The 19,771-nt window shown below is 43.0% G+C and overlaps 7 protein-coding genes across 7 annotated transcripts; 4 read left to right on the forward strand and 3 right to left on the reverse strand. All coding sequences in view use genetic code 12, as the record gives it.

Moving 5' to 3' along the window:
- Positions 1-520: 520 nt before the first annotated feature.
- On the reverse strand, positions 521-1,711 carry YBN5 (Obg-like ATPase; the record flags this gene model as incomplete). The annotated part of the gene is made up of 1 exon (XM_002617264.2): positions 521-1,711. One exon carries the CDS (start codon positions 1,709-1,711, stop codon positions 521-523), a length of 1,191 nt encoding a protein of 396 aa, XP_002617310.2.
- A 459-nt stretch (positions 1,712-2,170) lies between these two features.
- Positions 2,171-2,470, forward strand: MRPL37 (mitochondrial 54S ribosomal protein mL54; the record flags this gene model as incomplete). The annotated part of the gene is made up of 1 exon (XM_002617263.2): positions 2,171-2,470. The coding sequence occupies one exon, from the start codon at positions 2,171-2,173 to the stop codon at positions 2,468-2,470; it is 300 nt and encodes a 99-aa protein (XP_002617309.2).
- A 115-nt stretch (positions 2,471-2,585) lies between these two features.
- FOB63_005053 (uncharacterized protein) lies at positions 2,586-5,027 on the reverse strand (the record flags this gene model as incomplete). The annotated part of the gene is made up of 1 exon (XM_002617262.2): positions 2,586-5,027. The coding sequence occupies one exon, from the start codon at positions 5,025-5,027 to the stop codon at positions 2,586-2,588; it is 2,442 nt and encodes an 813-aa protein (XP_002617308.2).
- Positions 5,028-6,189: 1,162 nt separating this feature from the next.
- NAR1 (Nar1p) lies at positions 6,190-7,773 on the forward strand (the record flags this gene model as incomplete). Its single annotated transcript, XM_002617261.2, has 1 exon — positions 6,190-7,773. One exon carries the CDS (start codon positions 6,190-6,192, stop codon positions 7,771-7,773), a length of 1,584 nt encoding a protein of 527 aa, XP_002617307.2.
- A 1,058-nt stretch (positions 7,774-8,831) lies between these two features.
- Positions 8,832-9,929, forward strand: FOB63_005055 (uncharacterized protein; the record flags this gene model as incomplete). Its single annotated transcript, XM_002617260.2, has 1 exon — positions 8,832-9,929. One exon carries the CDS (start codon positions 8,832-8,834, stop codon positions 9,927-9,929), a length of 1,098 nt encoding a protein of 365 aa, XP_002617306.2.
- Positions 9,930-10,296: 367 nt separating this feature from the next.
- FOB63_005056 (uncharacterized protein) lies at positions 10,297-11,862 on the reverse strand (the record flags this gene model as incomplete). Its single annotated transcript, XM_002617259.2, has 1 exon — positions 10,297-11,862. The coding sequence occupies one exon, from the start codon at positions 11,860-11,862 to the stop codon at positions 10,297-10,299; it is 1,566 nt and encodes a 521-aa protein (XP_002617305.2).
- A 2,928-nt stretch (positions 11,863-14,790) lies between these two features.
- On the forward strand, positions 14,791-17,511 carry FOB63_005057 (OPT family small oligopeptide transporter; the record flags this gene model as incomplete). The annotated part of the gene is made up of 1 exon (XM_002617258.2): positions 14,791-17,511. The coding sequence occupies one exon, from the start codon at positions 14,791-14,793 to the stop codon at positions 17,509-17,511; it is 2,721 nt and encodes a 906-aa protein (XP_002617304.2).
- Positions 17,512-19,771: the final 2,260 nt, after the last annotated feature.

Below are 19,771 nucleotides of genomic sequence, written 5' to 3' on the forward strand. Positions count from 1 at the left end.
TTTTCCCATACTCTCTTCCAATTAATTGACAAGTTCACATAATCTTGTCATACGTCATCGAGCCTGCTCAATGGGCACGAGCCATCGTTAATGTTTAGTCTGTCCCTGATTATGTTGAGTATTCAAGCTCACTTATAAGATATTGAGCAATCCCAAACGCTTCACCCAATTGTCCCATGAATGTTCAGTACTCGGGTTAGCATTCGCATAGATATTCGAAGGTCAATCTATGTTTCCACTTGGTGGTTCATTCCCTAGAATTTTCAAAGACTTTAATGACTTCAATAAATCTGTGCACTGACAATGCATTCTGTACAAGCAATGGTAACGTCCTAATATTCTCTGTCAAATTCCAGACAAACTCTGTGTGTGTTTTGAGAACAGCAGTTACCATGCAAAGACGACTTCAAAGGCAATACCCTGGTCTAGCTCTTGTAATGTTTAGGCTGTGACCTCATTTTTACACCAACCAGTTTCACTGGACACTTGATTTCTACCATACGTCTCTTCACTATACAACTTAACGAGCCTTACCCTCAGCAGCCTTGATGAACAAGATGTCACCGTCCTCCACAATGTAGTCTTTACCCTTCATCATCAACTTACCAGCGGCCTTGACGGCGTTCTCATCGCCAAGCTCCACCAAGTCATCGTACTTGGTAACCTGGGCCAAAATAAACGTCTTCTCCAAGTCTGTGTGGATAGTACCAGCGGCCTGAGGTGCAGTGAAGTATCTTCTGATGGTCCACTCTCTAACTTCATCTGGACCTCCGGTGAAGAAGGAAATCAAGTCCAACTTTTGTCTCATGGTGGTGATGATCTTTGGCAAAGCAGACTGGGCGCCGATTTCCTTACAGTAAGCCTCTCTTTCTTCGTCTGTCTCCAAGCTAGCCAAGTGAGACTCCATAGAGACAGAAAGTGGGATAATCACATCGCCTGGAGAGTTGGCATCAACCCACTCTTTGATCTTCAACAACCACTTGTTCTTCTTTCTGACGTAGTCTCTCTCACTCAAGTTGAGCAAGTAGATACATGGCTTGGCAGTCAAGAGGAACATGCTGTTGATAACCTCCACCTCTTTCTGTGTCCATTTCTGGTTGGCCACTCTGCCTCCATCTTCCAACAACTGGATGATTCTCTTAACCAACTCGGCTTCCTCCTTCTTTTGCTTGACTTCCAAAGACTGGCCACCTCTTCTGGTGATTTTCTCGATACCTTCCAAGTGCTTTTGAGCAAACTCGATATCCTTCAATCTCAACTCATCCTTGATGATTTCCAAGTCGGCAATTGGGTTGACTTCGTCGTTGATGTGGATAATCTCGGAGTCCTCAAAACATCTGACCACCTGGTAGATGGCATCGACGGCTCTAATGTTGGCCAAGAAATTGTTACCCAAACCTTCACCCGCATGTGCACCTTTGGTCAAACCAGCAATGTCGTAAATGGTCATAAAGGCAGGAACTTCGGACTTAGGCTTGTACAACTCACATAATTTGTCAAAACGAGGAGAAGGAACAATGACTCTGGCTTCTTCTGGGTCGATGGTAGCAAATGGATAGTTGGCTGGGTTACCCAAAGGACATCTGGTGATGGCTTGGAAGAAAGTAGACTTTCCGACGTTGGCCAAACCAACAATTCCGGATTTCAAGTTGTTACCTGGTCTTCCAAGCAAAATTGGTTTTTCGACGACTCCCTTCTTCTTTGGTGGCATTTTGGATTCTCTGTGACTGAGGAAAAAGTACTAAAATTTTTCAGACTGTGCGAGTGCTCATAGAGGAGTTGCTGGGGTCACGTGCCGAGTTTTAGGGTAGGTTCTGCAACGTCGATTTCTACAACACTTTTGCTTTTTCAACGTTTGTGTTGGATGGTAGCTGGGTTTCTGTATTTTCTAGATCGGTTTGTGAGTCTGCTTCTGGTGTGCTGAAGTCAGAGTATACGCTTTTTCACACGTAAGTGAGTGCACACGTAGCAGTTAGAGAACAAAATGTCACAGAGTTATAATGGGTTTACTTGTACTGCTTTCGTTCATGTGGCATATTTTATGCCAAATACTAGCCTTTGAAGTCCATTTGTTAGCATGGTGGGTTTGTCACTACTAACGAGTGGTGTTCTGGTTTTCGCACACTTATCTTCTTTTTCTTTTCAACCCACTACTGATCTTGAACCGATAATGTTGTCTCAAGCACTCCGCCTCAAGCTTCCCTCAAGACTTTTCTCCTCTACGATAAGCAGCCTCGAAAAGTCCTCTGTTCCTGCTGGCACTGTATTGAACTTGAAAATCAGAAAAAACGGAGATGAGCCAGTGGCTTTAGAAGACAGCGAATATCCTGAATGGCTATGGGAATGTCTCGATAAGGAGAAGCAGGAACAGCGTTTGAAGGAACAGGACTTTATGAAATGGAGAAAAAAGCAAATCAATAAGGCCAACACTGCCAAGATCAAGAACAACAACTTCATTTCCCAAATGTGATTTTCGGTGAACAATCGTGTACATAGAACTGCAAATACAGACTACTTATAGGTGCCGGTCGTCGTAGAATACATGATTACAGATACAATGATTTTTGTGCTTCGTTCATTTGATCCTACCATGGATTAGAGTCGATGTCTTCTGCTCCCCATTCTTTGTGTGCAAGAGTCAGTGGAGGCTCCATCTGCTTGAAAAGCTCAGCTCCTTTGAATGTTTTTTCTTCGTACTTCTCTCCTGTCTCCGATGCATAGTCTTGCGAAGCATTTTCGGCATTTTCGTTGACATCCTCGTAGTCGTAGGTGTCATTCATGCTATCTTTGTTTTGTGTTAATACTTCATCCACATCATCCAAAACAGAGACAGGTAACAGAGGCTGGTATTTTTTCGCTCTGAGCAACTTTACACCACCTAGGCCGGCGCCGTAGTTGACAATAAGTTCGTTCAAGTTGGGGAGGGTCACCGCAAAGACATAATTTGGGTTCAAGTATATGTACACTTCTTTCAGCAAGAAAGTTGACTGAGTCATATAATGCAAGCCCGTCTGAGAAACCAGGTTCTCGCCCTGCTCATTCATGAGGCTCTTCAAGTATTGCACAAGAGGCTTAGCAAGTTTAGGCTCGTCCACCTCGTATCGGTATAACTTGTTTGCCACCTTGAAAATCTGATAGTAGTTGAGATGGCTAAACTCGTTAATCGTGTTGACTAAAGACTCTTCGTCCTTAATGCCAGACATCACCTGAAGCCACTGTAATAACTCTATTGTCGGCAACAAATGCGTTTTTCCAATGTAATAAAGTGACTTGTATAAGAACGATAACGATTGAATGTCTTTGGTATTCTCTTTATCGGTCAAAACATTGGTGAGAGGTAATGTTCTCTGTTCTTCATTCAAAAGAAGCTCGAGTCCTCCTATCCGGTCCGGTCTGTAAATATGATAATTGTGTGAGCGAAGCCAATCTTCTAACGCAGAAATGTTGAGGCGAATTTGGATGGCTTTCACTCTGGAGCAGTTCTTAGAGTTGGCAATAACGCGGTTGAAAAGAGTGGCATTGATGTAGTAAAACACCTGTGAGTAAGTTTGAAAGCGTAACAACGGATCGACAGCATGCAATTTTAAGACGTAATCTAAGGCACCTAAAACCTGAATGTACTTGACCGGAGAAGGCTTCATCAATTCCGCTTCTTTTGGAGGATACAACATATCTAAAATGTCGTCGTAAGAACTTGGGTGTTTCTTGTTTTTGTTCTTGAAAAGGTTCCAGTCTTTGGCATACAAAGCATTAGACACGTCAACCAAATTAGTATAGTTAATTAAGCAGTCATCCACTAGGAGATTGAGGCGTGAATTAATTGAAAAGGATAGCGTAGCCACGAGAGACTGGGTTAAGTTTATCAACTCTTGAAGGTAACGTGGAAATGCTTGGTAAATGCGGCCCTTGGTGAAATAGAAATGTAGAAACTGTAAGACTGAAAGCCAATAACTGATCAATACGATATCACCTGCGCCACCTGCTGCGTTCTTTTCATTGCTCAGGTCCGAGGTTGTAATCGCCATATTAAACACACCAGACTTTGTATTTGTCACCGACCTCAAACGAGCCACAAAACAATCAAAGAGAAAATCTGTCAAGTCAGCACTATCCACCTTATCATGCGAATATCTCATGAGCTGGAATAAAATTGCTGCTGGGATTTTTGTCTCGTGTTGATGTACTGTGGAATTAATGCGCAAGTTGAAGATGTAATCAAGCAAAGATGGAATGTCCGAGTCAGAAAACTTGATACACTGCTCTGGAAGAATCTTGTCGTAATCGTATGTTGGAGTTTGGACCAACTCTGTATCGTAAGCTAATTCTGCTTCTTCATCCATCAGCTCCTCCTCCACAGAGTCGTTGCTAATGTTGCTGGAAATTCTAATTTGATCTGCCAAGTTGTCTACTTCGTGGTTGTTGGCTGACATTGGGGAGTTATAGATTCCATCTTTCGTAGCCAGCGCAGAAAAAAGATTATGGCCCTTGAAGAATTCGTAGATGGCCGGCATTTCTATTGTGACAAGCGAAACTGCGTTCTTCCCGTCGTCTTTTGGTGCCAAATATGGGTCTGCTTGGTAATCTAGAAGTAATTTGACCATAGGCAAGTTTTCAAAATGCACCGCCCACATAAGCGGTGTATACTTTGGTCCTTCTGTGTCATAAGCGTCTGGGTCGGCTTGGTAGCGGGATAAAAGCGTTTCGGCGATGGAAATATGATCAAACACTATGGCAAAAACCAAAAGCGGATATCCTGTCATTTCGGTGAGAGACAGTCGCAAGATCTGCGGATCTGAGTGCACAATTGATTCGAAAGTGACCATGTCATTTTCACAAACAGCCAAGATCAACTCTCTCTGGGACTGAATCGATGACGAATCAGCTTCGGCTCCAGATGCTAGTTCCAAGTCACTCTGAACGGATTTTTTTGCATCTTGCACACGGGCAAAAAGTGGGTCGGCATGCTTCAAAATTGATGTGGCTGGAGCCAGAAATGGCGAAGTGTTGGAGTCCGCCCAGGCATCCATAGTTAAATACCGTGAAGTATTATTGTCAGGATTGCTCGGTTTAAGACCGGCTATGCGTACACGTGACCTGTCAAACCCATAACCAAACCAATGGAAAGAAACATACTTGAGTTTGACTGAAGGGAGAGAACAAGCATTCAATATCTTAAATAGAACCTTAATCGTTTGTATACTGTTGGATTACGGGCGTGAATTGGAAATTGTGTGAGGTATACAGAAGATACAGAAGGAATACGGGAGGTACGGAAAGGCATTGGAATTTGGTTTTATTAATGAGCGAAGCTGAAATTTGCTTTTTGAAAAGAAAAATTTGGGTAAGATTGAATTTTTACTCGAAATATTCGAGTGCTGTTGTTTTACGTTTTGTCAGAAATTAGAGTAGTTGCAGGCATAATGTTAATTCGCACCAGTCACTGAATAATATTACAGAAGATACAAAGCTCTCAGAAAAAAACACCATGAAGTGGAACAGAAGATAAGAACCCCAAGAGGATCAACCCTTACAATACCTAACTATTCACATTTAGATTTGGAAAATCCTCAAAATCTAACGTCCTCTGACCACCACGAAATATTGACATACAATCAGTTTCAACCAAAGAGATGATATACGAAGGTATACACTACTAATGGGCTAATCGTAAACGGTTGAAATCACCGAGGCTTCAAAATGTTCGTCGTTTCGATTTTTCATTACCAACGTATCATTCATATTCTCTCCTTTGTCTTGTTCTTTGATTAATCCGCATTACCTGATACCATAACCTGTACTACCGTCATAAAGTGTTATCAGCCAATGCAAAATCATCTCATTGATGGTAAATGTCTTTCTCAAATGTATAGCTTAAACGACACACTTCACTAGAGTGTATGTTGGCGTGACTAAGAAAGGTCAACGATTCCGCGCCGATTCCGCACAAGACCTTTTATCAAAGGCTGTATTACTAATTGCGCGAGTGTCATTTGGTCTTTCAATACAAAAGCCTATTCCAAAATACGATAAAACACAAAACCTGGAAACTGTTCACTTCGAAAAACTATCAATACGGATAGATCAACCTTATCGAATTCTCCTTAATCGTCTCGAGTCATCTTCTTCATCTACTCCTGCATAACTTTTCTATCATCATCGCCACTTGGAAATCTCTTTGCACCCACAGCCATGAGTGCTATTCTTTCTGCAGACGATCTCAACGACTTTATTTCGCCAGGTCTAGCGTGCATTCAGCCCGTGGAAAAACTTCCGCCCATTAAAGAGGGCAAAGCAAAGCCCTCAGGATCCGAGCTAGGAGAGGCGGAGGATCCGGAAGTTTCGATCGAAAGCGACCATAGCACATTGAAGCCAGCCCAGATTTCGCTTGCAGACTGTTTGGCGTGTTCTGGATGTATTACTTCGGCAGAGGAAGTGTTGGTGGCCCAGCATTCGCACGAACAGCTTCGATCTGTTTTGGAAAAGAATGAACACATTTTTGTCGCCAGCATATCACATCAAACCCGGGCGTCGTTGGCACATGCGTACGGAAGGCCAGTTTCCGACATGGATAAACTAATAGTGGCTTTTTTCCGGCGCTTGGGGTTCAAATACGTGGTGGGTACAGCGGTGGGACGAAAACTCTCCATGGTTCAAGAAGCACAACGCATTTTGCGTGAGAAAGACACGAATTCGCTCAAGGGTCCGATTCTTTCATCTGTCTGTCCTGGATGGGTCCTCTACGCAGAGAAAACTCATCCTCATGTGCTTCCATACATGTCTCCGGTCAAATCACCACAGCAAATCACTGGATGTATCCTCAAAACGTTATCGGCAGAAGAATTGGCTGTGCCAAGGGAGAAAATCTACCATGTTGCTGTGATGCCTTGCTTTGACAAGAAACTTGAGGCAGCAAGACCTGAAGCTGATGAGTCTCTTCTGGGCCCGGACGTTGACTGTGTAATTACGGCGAAAGAGCTCGTTTCACTTGCCGAAGCCATGGGTCATCTGATTGTGGAAATATCGGAATCCGATGACAAAAAAAATCTGAAGTTGAAGTCCGAGCAAGGTGATATGGTCGATTGTAATTCAAAAGACGACCCTAGCTCTCTTTACAGGCTGTGCGCCCCCTCTCGCTTTCCCTTTGCGGAATTAAGTTGGGCCAACGATCTGGGATCAGAGTCCGGCGGTTGGGCACATAACTACTTACGTTTGGCTCAACAGCACTTTATTTCTAAGAACCCAGATACTTATCAGGCCGCAGATTTTTCGATTGCTTGCGTGAGCGGACGTAACTCTGATGTTTATGAGTGGCGCCTTACTCATGGTGGATCTACATTAGCGTCCGCTGCGGTGGTGAACGGTTTTCGCAATATCCAAAACTTGGTTCGCCGTCTCAAAACCTCCAAGACTCCGCTTGTCCGGCGGCGCAGAAAGAGAACCGAAGCTGAGGAGTCCGCTGAAGACTCGGCGGATCCGGCTCGCTGCGACTATGTGGAAATCATGGCCTGTCCAGGAGGATGTATTAATGGTGGAGGTCAAATTTCGGCTCCTCAACCGACCCAGGAAAAAGAATGGTTGACTGAAGTTCGGGCCGCTTATGCTGACATAAACACGGTCGATTTAGTGTCGACGCCAGAGTTGATCCAGCGTCTTATTGATGCCAGCAAGAAGTTTGAACAAGATGTTTCGCCCCAGCGTCTTTTCCAGACCCAGTTCCATGAAGTCGAAAAACCAACAGACCCCAATGCTGTATTGCTTGGTGCTAAGTGGTAGTCAAAACCACCAAGAATAGCAATTTCATGGTTATCATGATAGCAGAACCTAAGAGGTCAGGTCTCTGGATTTACCATACATTTCAACTGCTGGTGGCAGGTCTCAAAATCTATGGGATTGGAATGCCTAGTGTCAGGCAACTACCACCACATATTATTTATTATCACACTCTGGTTTCCGGCGATTTCATTCCGGTGCTGGCTTTATAGAGCTGATTAATTCAGGAATAATTTATAGAAGGAAAACAATCAATTATGTACTTTTGTAGACAAATAAGAGGAGTTAGAACTCCAAAGAGCAGAAAAAGTGTCACTAAGAAGCGTTGACATTTTTCAATAGACGTTTTTCACAATAGAATTAAAATTAGCCATCTAAGAATCAGCTAGCACCTTTTAATAGAGGCCCCTCTGAACATGATAAATACATTCGGTTACGCTTCAAAATTTTTTTTCGCAGCTTCTAACTTGCTTGCATAGTTGATTCATCTTGCATGAAATGGTTATATTGCCTTCAATGTTGAAACAGTTCAATATACCGTTCAACAGAAACCATGAATCTATTGTAGATCCCCTTTCATGAACTTTTCTCCTAGACACTGGAGTTTAAAGATTTCAGTCTCCTATCAAAAAAGGATTGGATGGGAATTATAGATTTAAAAACTCATTACGCTACAGATGAAAGGCGGAAGTACAAGAAGACCCAAAATGGTATTATCTTGTGACGTAATGAATTGTAATTGTTGATTTTCGATAATGCAAGAGCCTGTCTAATCTCATCAGTGCGTACTAGCAAAAGGAAGACTACAATAATGCCATCAATGCATTGTTCACAAATACAATATACCACCAAAAATTTCCAATGTCCTACCTAACAAGATTTTCCTTAGTCTGTTTTGCTTAATCCGCTTTGCCTGGGCTAAAGACAAAATTCAGCCTAGAAAACAGCCTAGAACAGAGCTGAGACTGCATTTATGGAGAAGATCTGTCCAGAGTGTATATGAAATACTACACCACTTTTATCAGCCTTCACATTTATCAGTCTCTGGATTCCGTACTGACATGTTTCGAAGAGCACTACCTGCTGCAAGAAATTTTGGTTCACAATTAAGGACCACGAGAACATTTTCTCTTTCGGGTGCATTGCTAGCAGAGACCAAATCATCAAAGACCAACCGTTTCGCATCAAAGTACAAAAAGTCAAGCTCTGGTAACAAGACCGGCCCGAGACACGATAATGCTCCTAAAAAGTTCCGCCAAGGCGACACGCGGACGAAAACTATAAGATTCAACTTTGATTCAGGAAGTGAAAAGGCGAAAGAAGCCTTGAAAGATCTCATCAAGCGAGTGCACGGGTATAGCCCAAACTACCAGGTTCAGTTTGTGGATCCGCAAACAAACAAACTCAGAAAAATGCATTTGGTGGAACTCGTCAACTCCACAGATCTTGACAAAGACGGTTTGCTCATGGTGGGCCCTCTGTCTGCACAAGAAATGCCTTTGGTTAGAACTATTCGGGTCCAAGATATGATAAAGGAATATTCGGACAGACTAGCTTTAGCAAAGGAGAAAGAGCTCTTGGCTCTGGGCAGTGTGATAGCACAAAGGGTTATAAACAAGCGGATGCAAGCAGAAAAGAAAAAATCTGCCACCAAAATGTTGGCGCTTTCGTGGTCCATTAGTGTGAGTGACTTAATGCACCAGAAAAAGAACGAAATCTTGAAGAGAGTGGACAACAATGAGAAATTCATCATTTTTGTGGGAGAAAAAGAATCCTTGTATAGTGCCCGGAACAGTGTGGAAAAAGAAGACGGCATCGCTAGTCAATTGGGCACATCTCGCACCAAATGGGATCGTATGGATGAAGATGAGCTTGCAATGGAAATGAAGAAACGAGAAATGATTTTTGGGAAGCTTGAAGAGCTTTTGGCCGAATGTGAGTGCAAGTACGATGTTTCAGGATCTCTCGACGCCCGCATGATGTTGAATGTGACACCTAAACCAAACGTCTCCAAAGCCAGCGAGAAAGAGACAGAGGTTTCCGCAAGAGAGTTGAAGAGACAAAGAATGTTAGCCAAAAGCAGAGAGGCGGCTAAGGCGAAGAAGAAGATCGATGAGGAAGACTTGGACTCGTTGTATCTGATTAAAATTATCGAATGACCTTGTAAATAGACAATTTAACGATTACGATTAACGAGAGCATACTAAAAAATCTTCAAAAATCAGTCCTCTCAAATGGATGAGTCCTCTAGGCTTGGACAATAGATCAATTTTTATTGATTTCCTGCTTTGTCAAGTTGTATGATCGGACCATCTTCATCCTGCCACTAAACCACATTTGTATTTCTAGACGGAGAAAAAATTATCCACCAGAATAAGATTAGGAAATGGTCAGAGCTTAAAAACATGGTAGCAACATTATTAAAAGACATTAGTCGTACTGATTAGCATTGCATTGAAGCTAGTACACTTTTGTCTCCAGGATACGCAAATCAAGCGCCTACATCTGCTCATCCGTTCACCTCTATTAATTGACACTTCCATATGTACTTGAACCCTCGCCACGAGAAACATTCAACTGATTCTGAAGTCGTTTCGCCCGTAACTTTTGCACCTTGTACCCATACTCGTGGCCGCCCACAAGCTCATCCACTATAGGATAATTAATCAACTGTTTGACCTCTGTCTGATCTAAATTGTAGTTGTTCACAACCTGCGCCGCCACGCCATAGTAAAGTTCATCTTCGTCTAAGTTTTCTTCTGAATAATCGATATCCGGCACTGCCCGTGCCAATGTATCCACTATATTTTCACCATCGTGTCTCGCCTGTGACTCCAAGGATGGAGATCCTGGAGGTGAAAGCTGGACCGATGGTGCTAAACCTTTCGTGGAGCTTGCCAGATATATGGAATCAGCATACACCGCACGAGGCGGAAGCGCATTGATCTCCGATGTACTTTGGATATCCGAGTTGTTGGCCGTGGGGATTGTTGGCAGAGGCAACCAGTGCTTCTGTTTTCCGTTGGGTTGATATCGGAGACCTTGATTGATTCTACTCATTCTGGACTTGGAGGTAGGATGAGCGATCATTGCATCCACAGAGTCAAATTGCTTGTAGTCCTTGTAGTAGTCGCCATAGAAAGTGAGGCGGAAGTCAATCACAAGGTCCTTGATGCCAATCATGTCTTTGAAAGCGTAATAGAGCCGTAAACGTCCACTAGGCATGCGCGAGATGGTGAACGGCTTATACGAGAAGGACATCCAGTGGCCAAACGCAAATGCTATAAGCTCGCAGCATAAAAGAGCGTTTTGGATCGAAACACCAATGTTGGGGGCGCCATTCTCATCCTCAGAACTATTACCCGGCAAGAAACCAGCAAAGTTGAGCACAGCAAGCAAAACACCCTGCCAGTACGATGCAAAAATAATGAGCTTGACGCAGAGGAACTTGCCCACAGGGTTAAAGGGCTTCAAGTCTGTCCACAAGATCTTCCAGAAAATGGCAAGACAATAGAGTGAGAGCGAGACGCTGAAGTTGTAGACAATAGTAAACCACAAATAGAGCGATTTGAGTCCCAAGTCATTGACGTCGTACCACCCTAGCATCTCCAGAAGAAGGACACCGAAACAAATGAAGGGTTTGAGCCAAACATACTGCAAAATGCCTCTTTTGATGCCTAGAAGCGTCCTTGGGTCCAGAATGTCAAGCTTCGGCAAGATAAAGCGCAAAAACCCCGGATGGGCAACAGGAGGCCTCCCGCTGGTCATGATTACAATGCTTTTCGCTCCTCCTAGCATGTCCGTAAGTAGTGAGAAAAAAGTGTAGATGACAAACGCTTCGTAAATCTCTCGAAGAGGCTCGATGATGAATTTGTTATACACCGCCGTAGGATTCACAAGCATGGAATAACACGACAAGGCAAACATGGGCACAATAAGTTGGATGCGGATCATGAGCCGCTGTTGAAACGGTTTTCGGTAGTTGAGAAGATGCATGAAAATGGAGACAAAAATGATTAGAGCAGAAAAGAGAGCCGACCATCCAGAGACAGAAACTACCCAATGAGGAAGGGTGATTGGAGTGTCTTCCATTTCCGCTCACTTAGTAGGAAAACAGGACGCTTAGTTGATATGGAGTATAAGGTGTGCAGGATTGGCAATCTTGGGCTTATGGCTGAGGCAGAAAAATATGTACCAGAATTTTGATCGTTGAAAACAAAGAGCAAGTTGAGAAAAGTTTGTCGGTCGAATTTATTTCACAGGGGAGATGGAGAAAATAAAAAAAGTATGACATTTTTGAGCCCATTAGTGTTATTGGATTGTATTGCCTGGGGTTCTGAAATTTGGTGATGTCAAGTCAAATGTCACCCTTGGATACGTTCTTTGCTCATCTGTTCCGAATGGATCCAGATAACTTTGCTTGAAATTGGGCGCAGACTGATGTATAGCTAAATCTTCTTCGTAGACTAATTTCCCTAGATTATACCCATTTCACTTGTCGTAAGTGTCTACTTACGTTGATTCTCTGTACAACTGTTGATACGAACTGTAGAGATTGCGAACTCGACGTTAAATTAAATCAACCATTATATAATGTAATTCCTGGTGTTATATATATTACATCTATTGACGTTATTAATAATGTTAATGTAAATACTATACTTATAATACTGTTAGGTCAACCATACAGGAGGACCTGGAGGTAGTCCAGGTTCCAGTTCCGGTTATGGTACCTACCAAATAAGCCAGGTGGTCTTATCTGTCTCGATTACGTAAGCTTCGCCGTATGAGATAAGAATCATAACCCTATTTACTACGTCTATAAGAATGCTGGCTTCCCCTGTATTTGGAAGCCAGGAACCAAGAAGTTCGGACTAGAATATACACTGCCAATTGTATTCAGAACCTAACAAATACCTAATCTATTAATTGCTATTGAATGTCCTTTTATTGGTCCTATTATGACCTTTCCCACAATCTTAGTAGATCCTACGTGGAATGTGGTAAAAACAGTTTAGTTAGAGTCAGGTGAGTGACTGAGTCTTTCTTACCCTTCTGTTGCCATGGCAAATCTGCCAAGCGTATCGGATTGAAAATTCTTATCGAAATTGACTATTCAACCAAGCAGCTATCTCGAACTGCAATTTTCAAAGACAAAAACTGTGGCTCTTTGGCCTGGTATATTAAGGCAAGGCAATAAGGCACGGTACGGCAAAATAGAATTTCGGCTAGGTGATTTCGGCTAGGTAATTTCGGCTAGGTACAATTCCGTACAAATGAGGTCGGCTCCAGACGAACATAAAATCCGCTCCCAACAAATCCGTGTTCTGAAGTCGGTATTGCGGATATATGTGCGTTGAAGGTAATTACATCTTACCGGTTAGAAAAAACTCTAGTACTCATGCGATATCACGCTTTTTCCACGAATGCTCCATATGCACCGGCAGTTTCTAGCAGACATGATGTGAAAGGGCAGAAAAACAAAAGAAGAAAATGTTCAACAGAACGAAATCAGAGTAAATCAAGATAAAGGATACAAGTTTATACATGAAGGGGTACGACGTGATTTAAAAATATCCGTAGGACCAACGCTTCCGAGATTAATGTGAGATTGACACATTTTTACAGGCATGCATAATTTCCGCATTCGGCAAGTATAGGAGCACAACAGGAGCACAGCGGTCTAGTAAAAAGGAGGACCAGGGCCCATAATGGAAATTACTGTGGTGCAAATTAATAAAATCCGGGGTTATTTTAAGAGCTGTGGAGTCTAGTATTCTCCGGTGGGGTACTTTCTGATGTTGCGCAGTAGTGATCCGAGACGGTTGAGAAAAATGAACGAACATGACAGTGATCGGATAAAGCGACCGTAGATGATTTTTGAGCTGGGATAGTCCTAGTGAATGTTGTGTTTAGAATTGTCAACCATACATGCTCTGTCATCACCTGTTGCGATAAGCGAAATGCGAGGAAGTTAGAGGATTGTCTAAATATAGCTTTGAGTTGATGTTAAATTGATAATCTGAGCTTAGAGATGACGTTCATAAACTACAGCGAACCAAGATTGGACACGATAATAAGAGATCCTGGCACTGGGGGATGCACGTCAGCACATCTGTATCGATTCAGAAATGTCTCACTTTATTGAGCGTTGACAAAGTTGGAACAAGACAATCACATCGTGTCAACTTCCATCAACACAGACGTGGAAAAGCCTTCGGCCATGTCGGAAGCTAAATAGAAAGTCAGACGAACCAAAGGCAGTTATTAGTCATGACTCGCTACGTCCGCGGATTGTCTTCTTTCGGCATGCAGCATATGCCATACGGCGCATGACTCAAACCGATATCAAGGCTAAAGCCAAACACCACAACTCCACATATTTGATTATACTGCAAAGCCGCAAAGCTCCATATGACAGAACCACACCGTAACAAAATAGAAAACGTACTCGTAACCCATCGAAAAGCAATTCTGCTTGGACCCGAATTCGCAAAGAGCCTTGTGGATAATGCAGGGCGAGCAAATCAGAAGACGTCCTGCGAAGAAAGCGATTGTATGCACAAATTATGACAGATTCTCTTCGCACCGCGCTAAAAATGGAGCCGTTCGAACACCGGTGCCGCACCCAATCCTGCCTATACGCGGATTCTAACCGGGTGATGGCCCCATTGGTCAAAGTGCCGCATACTACATCGCCATATCCCGTGATAAGACTTGTCATCACCAGGAAGAAAAACCCAAAGACAGCAGTCAGAAAACTTAAGGAGGCCGCTTAAAGGTGACAGCAAACAGACATATGCGCCATGTCAGGGTCTAGCGCTATTAAATTTCTTAGCGAAGACACCACAGCATTTTTTTTTCTTGTGCTGATAAGAAGCTGTCATGCACATACCTCAGGCTTGGAGCCGCGCGAGTCTTTGGACCTCCTCTGTTCTTATCAGTGCATATGCTCCACAGTATATAAAGTAGCCCTAAACCTGAAGGTTCAAACCTCTAGCATTTCTCGTACTATCAATCATGTCTGAGAAACCCGCTCTCGCCGCTATTGTCAGCGGAGGCGATATCAACGATCTCAATAATGATGCAGTCGACTTGCAAGCTGTTGCTTCTCACACCTTCTCTCTTAATGAAGTTGCCGGAGACTTCACCAACGACCAAAAACACTACATTTTGAGCCGTTTGGGTTACGACGACTTGACGTCTTTCGACGACTTGCCTGTCACTGCAACTTACATGTTGGAGAAAATCAACGCTCTTGATGTCAACGAAGCCGTGGAAATTCTCAAGCAGTATCTTGAAGATCACTACGGTGACGTCAACATCCCAAACAGTGCCTACGATCTTGCCGAGCGTTTGGTCAACTCCTCTTCGGCCCAAGAGGTCAGCAGCCTGTCCAACAAAATCGACGAAACCATCGAGAAAACAGAGTACAACGTCGACAGCGCTGTGGTGCAAGACAGCTCGTCATCTTTGGAGTTTCAGAAATTCGAGGGAATTGACTGGGCTTTGCAAGTAAAGACAGAGGCAGGTATCATCAACTTCTGGTCGCCTTACCCCGAAGTTAGATCTGTCACCAACCCATACGATGATCCTAATACACCATGTGAAACTTTGCGTGCTTACGTTGTCGGTTTCCTCTGGACTGCAGTTGGTTCTTTCATCAACCAGTATTTCTATGACAGACAACCTTCCATTACTTTTGACTCATCCGTCGCCCAACTTTTCATTTATCCAACTGGTATGGCTATGCAATACATTTTGCCAGCAAAGTCTATCAAGTTCGGTAAATTCTCGGTTGACTTGAACCCAGGCCCTTGGAATTATAAGGAGCAATTGTTAGCTACACTTTTCTTCTCTGTTTCAAGTGCTACGATTTATGTCAACTCAAACATCACAGTGCAAAAATTGAGCTTCTGGTACGACACTAAATGGATGAATTTCGGATATCAAGTATTGTTGGCTCTTTCCACTCAATTTATGGGTTTCGGTTTTGCTGGTATCATGAGGAAATTTTTGGTTTACCCTGTCAACGCTATTTGGCCAAGTATTATGCCTACATTGGCGTTGAACAATGCTTTGATGCAACCAGAAAAGAAAGCCAACATCAATGGCTGGACCATTTCAAGATACAGCTTTTATTTCATCACCTGTGCGGCCTCTTTCCTCTACTTCTGGATCCCTGACTACCTTTTCCAAGCTTTGTCTACGTTCAACTGGATGACTTGGATCAAACCAGAGAACCTTAACTTGGCCGCTATTACTGGTTCCGTCAGCGGTATGGGGTTGAATCCAATCACCACTTTCGACTGGAATATCATCAACTATAACTACCCATTGACTATTCCTTTCTTCTCTCAAGCCAACCAGTACATTGGGTCTATCATTGCTTTCTTTTGCATTATTGGCGTGTGGTACTCCAACTATAAGTGGACTGGATACTTGCCACTCAACAGTAACTCTTTGTTCAGCAACACTGGTGATTCATACGACATTAGTCAAGTCTTGAACGAGAAGAAGAACTTTGACAACGAAAAGTACCAACAATACGGTCCACCATTCTACACTGCTGCCAACTTGGTTGTTTACGGTGCATTTTTTGCCATTTACCCATTCACAATTGTCTATGTTGCGATCACAAATTTTGCACAGCTTAAGCATTCTGCGAGAACATTCAAGAGAGTCATCACTAATCTCAAAGCTTCTACTTTCGAGGGTTTCAATGATCCTTATTCGAGATCTATGCGTAAGTACAAAGAAGTTCCAGAATGGTGGTTTGCAATTATCCTTGTTATAAGCATCGTTCTTGCAATTCTCTGTGTCAAGGTGTACCCAGCAGACACCCCAGTGTGGGGTATTTTCTTTGCCCTTGCGATCAACTTTGTTTTCTTGATCCCATTGAGTCTTGTGTACGCTACTACTGGTTTCTCGTTTGGTCTTAACGTTTTGGTTGAATTGATTGTTGGTTACGCTATTCCAGGTAACGGTCTCGCATTGAACTTCATCAAAGCTTTGGGTTACAACATTGATGGTCAAGCACAGAATTACGTTTCCGATCAGAAAATGGGTCACTACATGAGAATCCCTCCTAGATCGTTGTTCAGAGTCCAAATGACTTCTGTCGTACTTTCGACCTTCGTCAACTTGGGTACTTTGAACTTGGCCTTCAGTACCATCAAAGGTTACTGTACACCAGACCAACCCCAGAAATTCTCTTGTCCACAATCGACCACATTCTTCTCGGCCTCTGTATTGTGGGGTGTCATTGGTCCAAAGAAGGTTTTCAATGGTCTTTATCCAATTTTGCAATGGTGTTTCTTGATTGGTTTCTTGCTCGCCTTCCCATGTGCTCTTGTCAAGATCTACTGGAGAAACAACAAGTACGTCAAGTTCTTCCAGCCTGTTTTGATTATCGGTGGTTTCTTGATTTACGCTCCGTACAACTTGAGTTACTACACTCCTGCCCTTATCACCAGTTACTTCTTCATGCATGTCATCAGAAAGAGATACTTCTCCTGGTGGTCCAAATACACTTACGTCCTTGGTGGAGGTTTGCAAGCCGGTGTCGCTTTCAGTGCCATTATCATTTTCTTTGCTGTGCAATACCACGAAAAGGATGTTACCTGGTGGGGCAATACAGTTCTGTACGCTGGTATGGATGGCTTAGGCCCAGCTAGATTGAATGCCACAATCTCTGCACCAGATGGTTACTTCGGACCAAGATATGGTGACTTGCCATAAATATCATTAACCATATGTCGATTCTTTAATAATAATTTTAATAGTGAAAATGCTGTAAGCATATAGTTTATTTTGACAACTATGGGGCACAACTGTATGGTCATCATTGAATACTTCTGCCTTCAAATCTGCATGATAGAGCTATGGGCCTCTCACTTGATGCTGTAAGTATGTCAATTTCATGCGATGATACATTCTCAGCACAAGAACATTTTAGGATGAATTCAACAAACATTTAGAGAATTTTCATTCATTTTTCGAGATTTATCTTCACTTTGCTATGCCCTTCTTTTGAGTTCAGTTAGCTCTAAAAAAGAAATTGAGCTCCTGGTTCTTTTTGAAGGAAATACGTTCATGGAACATCAACTCCTTCATCGCACCATCCGATAATCAAAATAACATTGTTTCAAGAGGATTAATCCCACAAAGTTTAAGTGGATAATTTAAAAAGCTGGAAAGGAGAAAAGAAAAGGAAAAATAAAAGTGATGAGATAAAAATGGGCTAAGGTTGAGTTGAAAGTGAAGAACATCCGCTTCTTCTTTCAATTTTGGCTAATTGAAGTTTTTGTAAGAGGAGAAACAGACAACTTTGAACCTTTTTTCTCTTGACTCCGGAGCCAGACCTTTCGTAGTAGTGAACCATTTTTTCCAAAAAGGGAGAAAATAACCGAGGAACCGATGGAGTCTGTTTATTCAAATTAGATCACCGCTTATCATAAGCATGATTGACCCCTACTATTATTTTAGTTCTTATCGAACACATGTATACACACGTACCTAACAGAGGTTTTTTTTTCCCAATATGCTTTTTGATTAAATGATTACGACAAAAATGTTTTATCAGTTTAGACTGTTGAGTGAAGGTCGACATTTTAGTTGCCATATACTAAGCGTTGTATAATGTAGATAAACAGATCATTAAATAAGACCGTTTCAAAGTGGGCGCTCCCTAAACATTGACATCAAGGCCTCTTCTCTTATGCCCTTTGCTTAAACCTGAATTCTAGTCAACTTTCGCTACCGGTTCTTTTTGTTTAGCGCAGAAAATACGTCAAACTGTATAAAATGCGTGAACCCATACACATGCCACTGACAGTGTAAATACAATTTTCTAGCAGTCTAGAGAGGCTTTATAGAAAACCTGCAAAAAGATAGCAAGATGGGCAAGCAGGCAATGTAAGACACGTGACATGTGGGATTTGCACCCAAACAGAGCGGTCCTGTTTGGAGAGGTGCGGATTCAGTGGAAACTTGTCGCGCATGCAACTGCATGAGTCACAGAAGGCGCATGATGGTGCTTCAAGTGTCGCGAGAAGTCAATACTGAAAAGCAACAAGAACGGTACTGAGCCGGACTTTTTGCCTTCTTCAACCTTCTGAATTCGTTTAAAATTCCCCTTCGCAACACTGCGTCTTTTATGGTATCGCCAGCATAAAGTCGCGTAAACAAATGCGCTTCCGGGGTCCCCGAAATTCCATGCGCACCACCAAAATTAGTAGTGAAGCAACAACCAGTAAACAAGAGCGCCAAAAGACATGACAAAGTAGGAGATTGCCAACCTAAGAGACGCCAACGTACAACCTTGGAAAGCGCCAATCTAATAATTTCGCTCTTCTTCTGTGTATGTAGACGCCCAAACTTCTGCACAAACCACCATCAAATGCAGATGCGGCAGACCATTATGTCCCATATTGAAGAGGTGACGCAACGTCCTAGAATCACAGAAATCCCCATCAGTCCTCTCGCTTTCCTTTCTCATCTGCTCTGTTCTTTCCAAGGACAGCCTGTGCCACTTGGTGAAGCCGCACTTTTTCACGGAACGGCTAAAATCTAGGAATTCGCTCATTCCTCTTGCTCCATGATAGCGCATTGAAACGCATCCACGATAACGTTGGTGCATGGTCCCATCTTTTTCTCGTGACACCTTTCTCTTTTTTCTTTTCTCTTTTCTCTTTTGCATCGCCGTGACGGCGCCTCTTCCTATCTCTGCCGTAGTCGTTTGGCCGCACGTGACGGCGCCTGTTGTCGTTTGCAAGCTCGAACCCCCACAAATCGCACTAATATGTTTATGTGTAGCAGCGTTGCGACTTACAAAAGTTTGTGCATACACCTACTTTTTTCTGGCGCTCCATAATTCCCTGCTTCCCCGAGAATTTCCCCACATCCACCCCAACACCTCTCAGACCCATCTGCCGCATCGCCCAGTTCCCGCCATCCTCTTCCTGCCATCCACTTTCTGCCCCGGCTGCCTCCACCCCTC

The sequence above is a fragment of the Clavispora lusitaniae genome (genome assembly GCF_014636115.1).
Source record: "Clavispora lusitaniae strain FDAARGOS_655 chromosome Unknown tig00002663_pilon, whole genome shotgun sequence".
In the NCBI taxonomy this organism is placed as follows: Eukaryota; Fungi; Ascomycota; class Pichiomycetes; order Serinales; family Metschnikowiaceae; genus Clavispora; species Clavispora lusitaniae.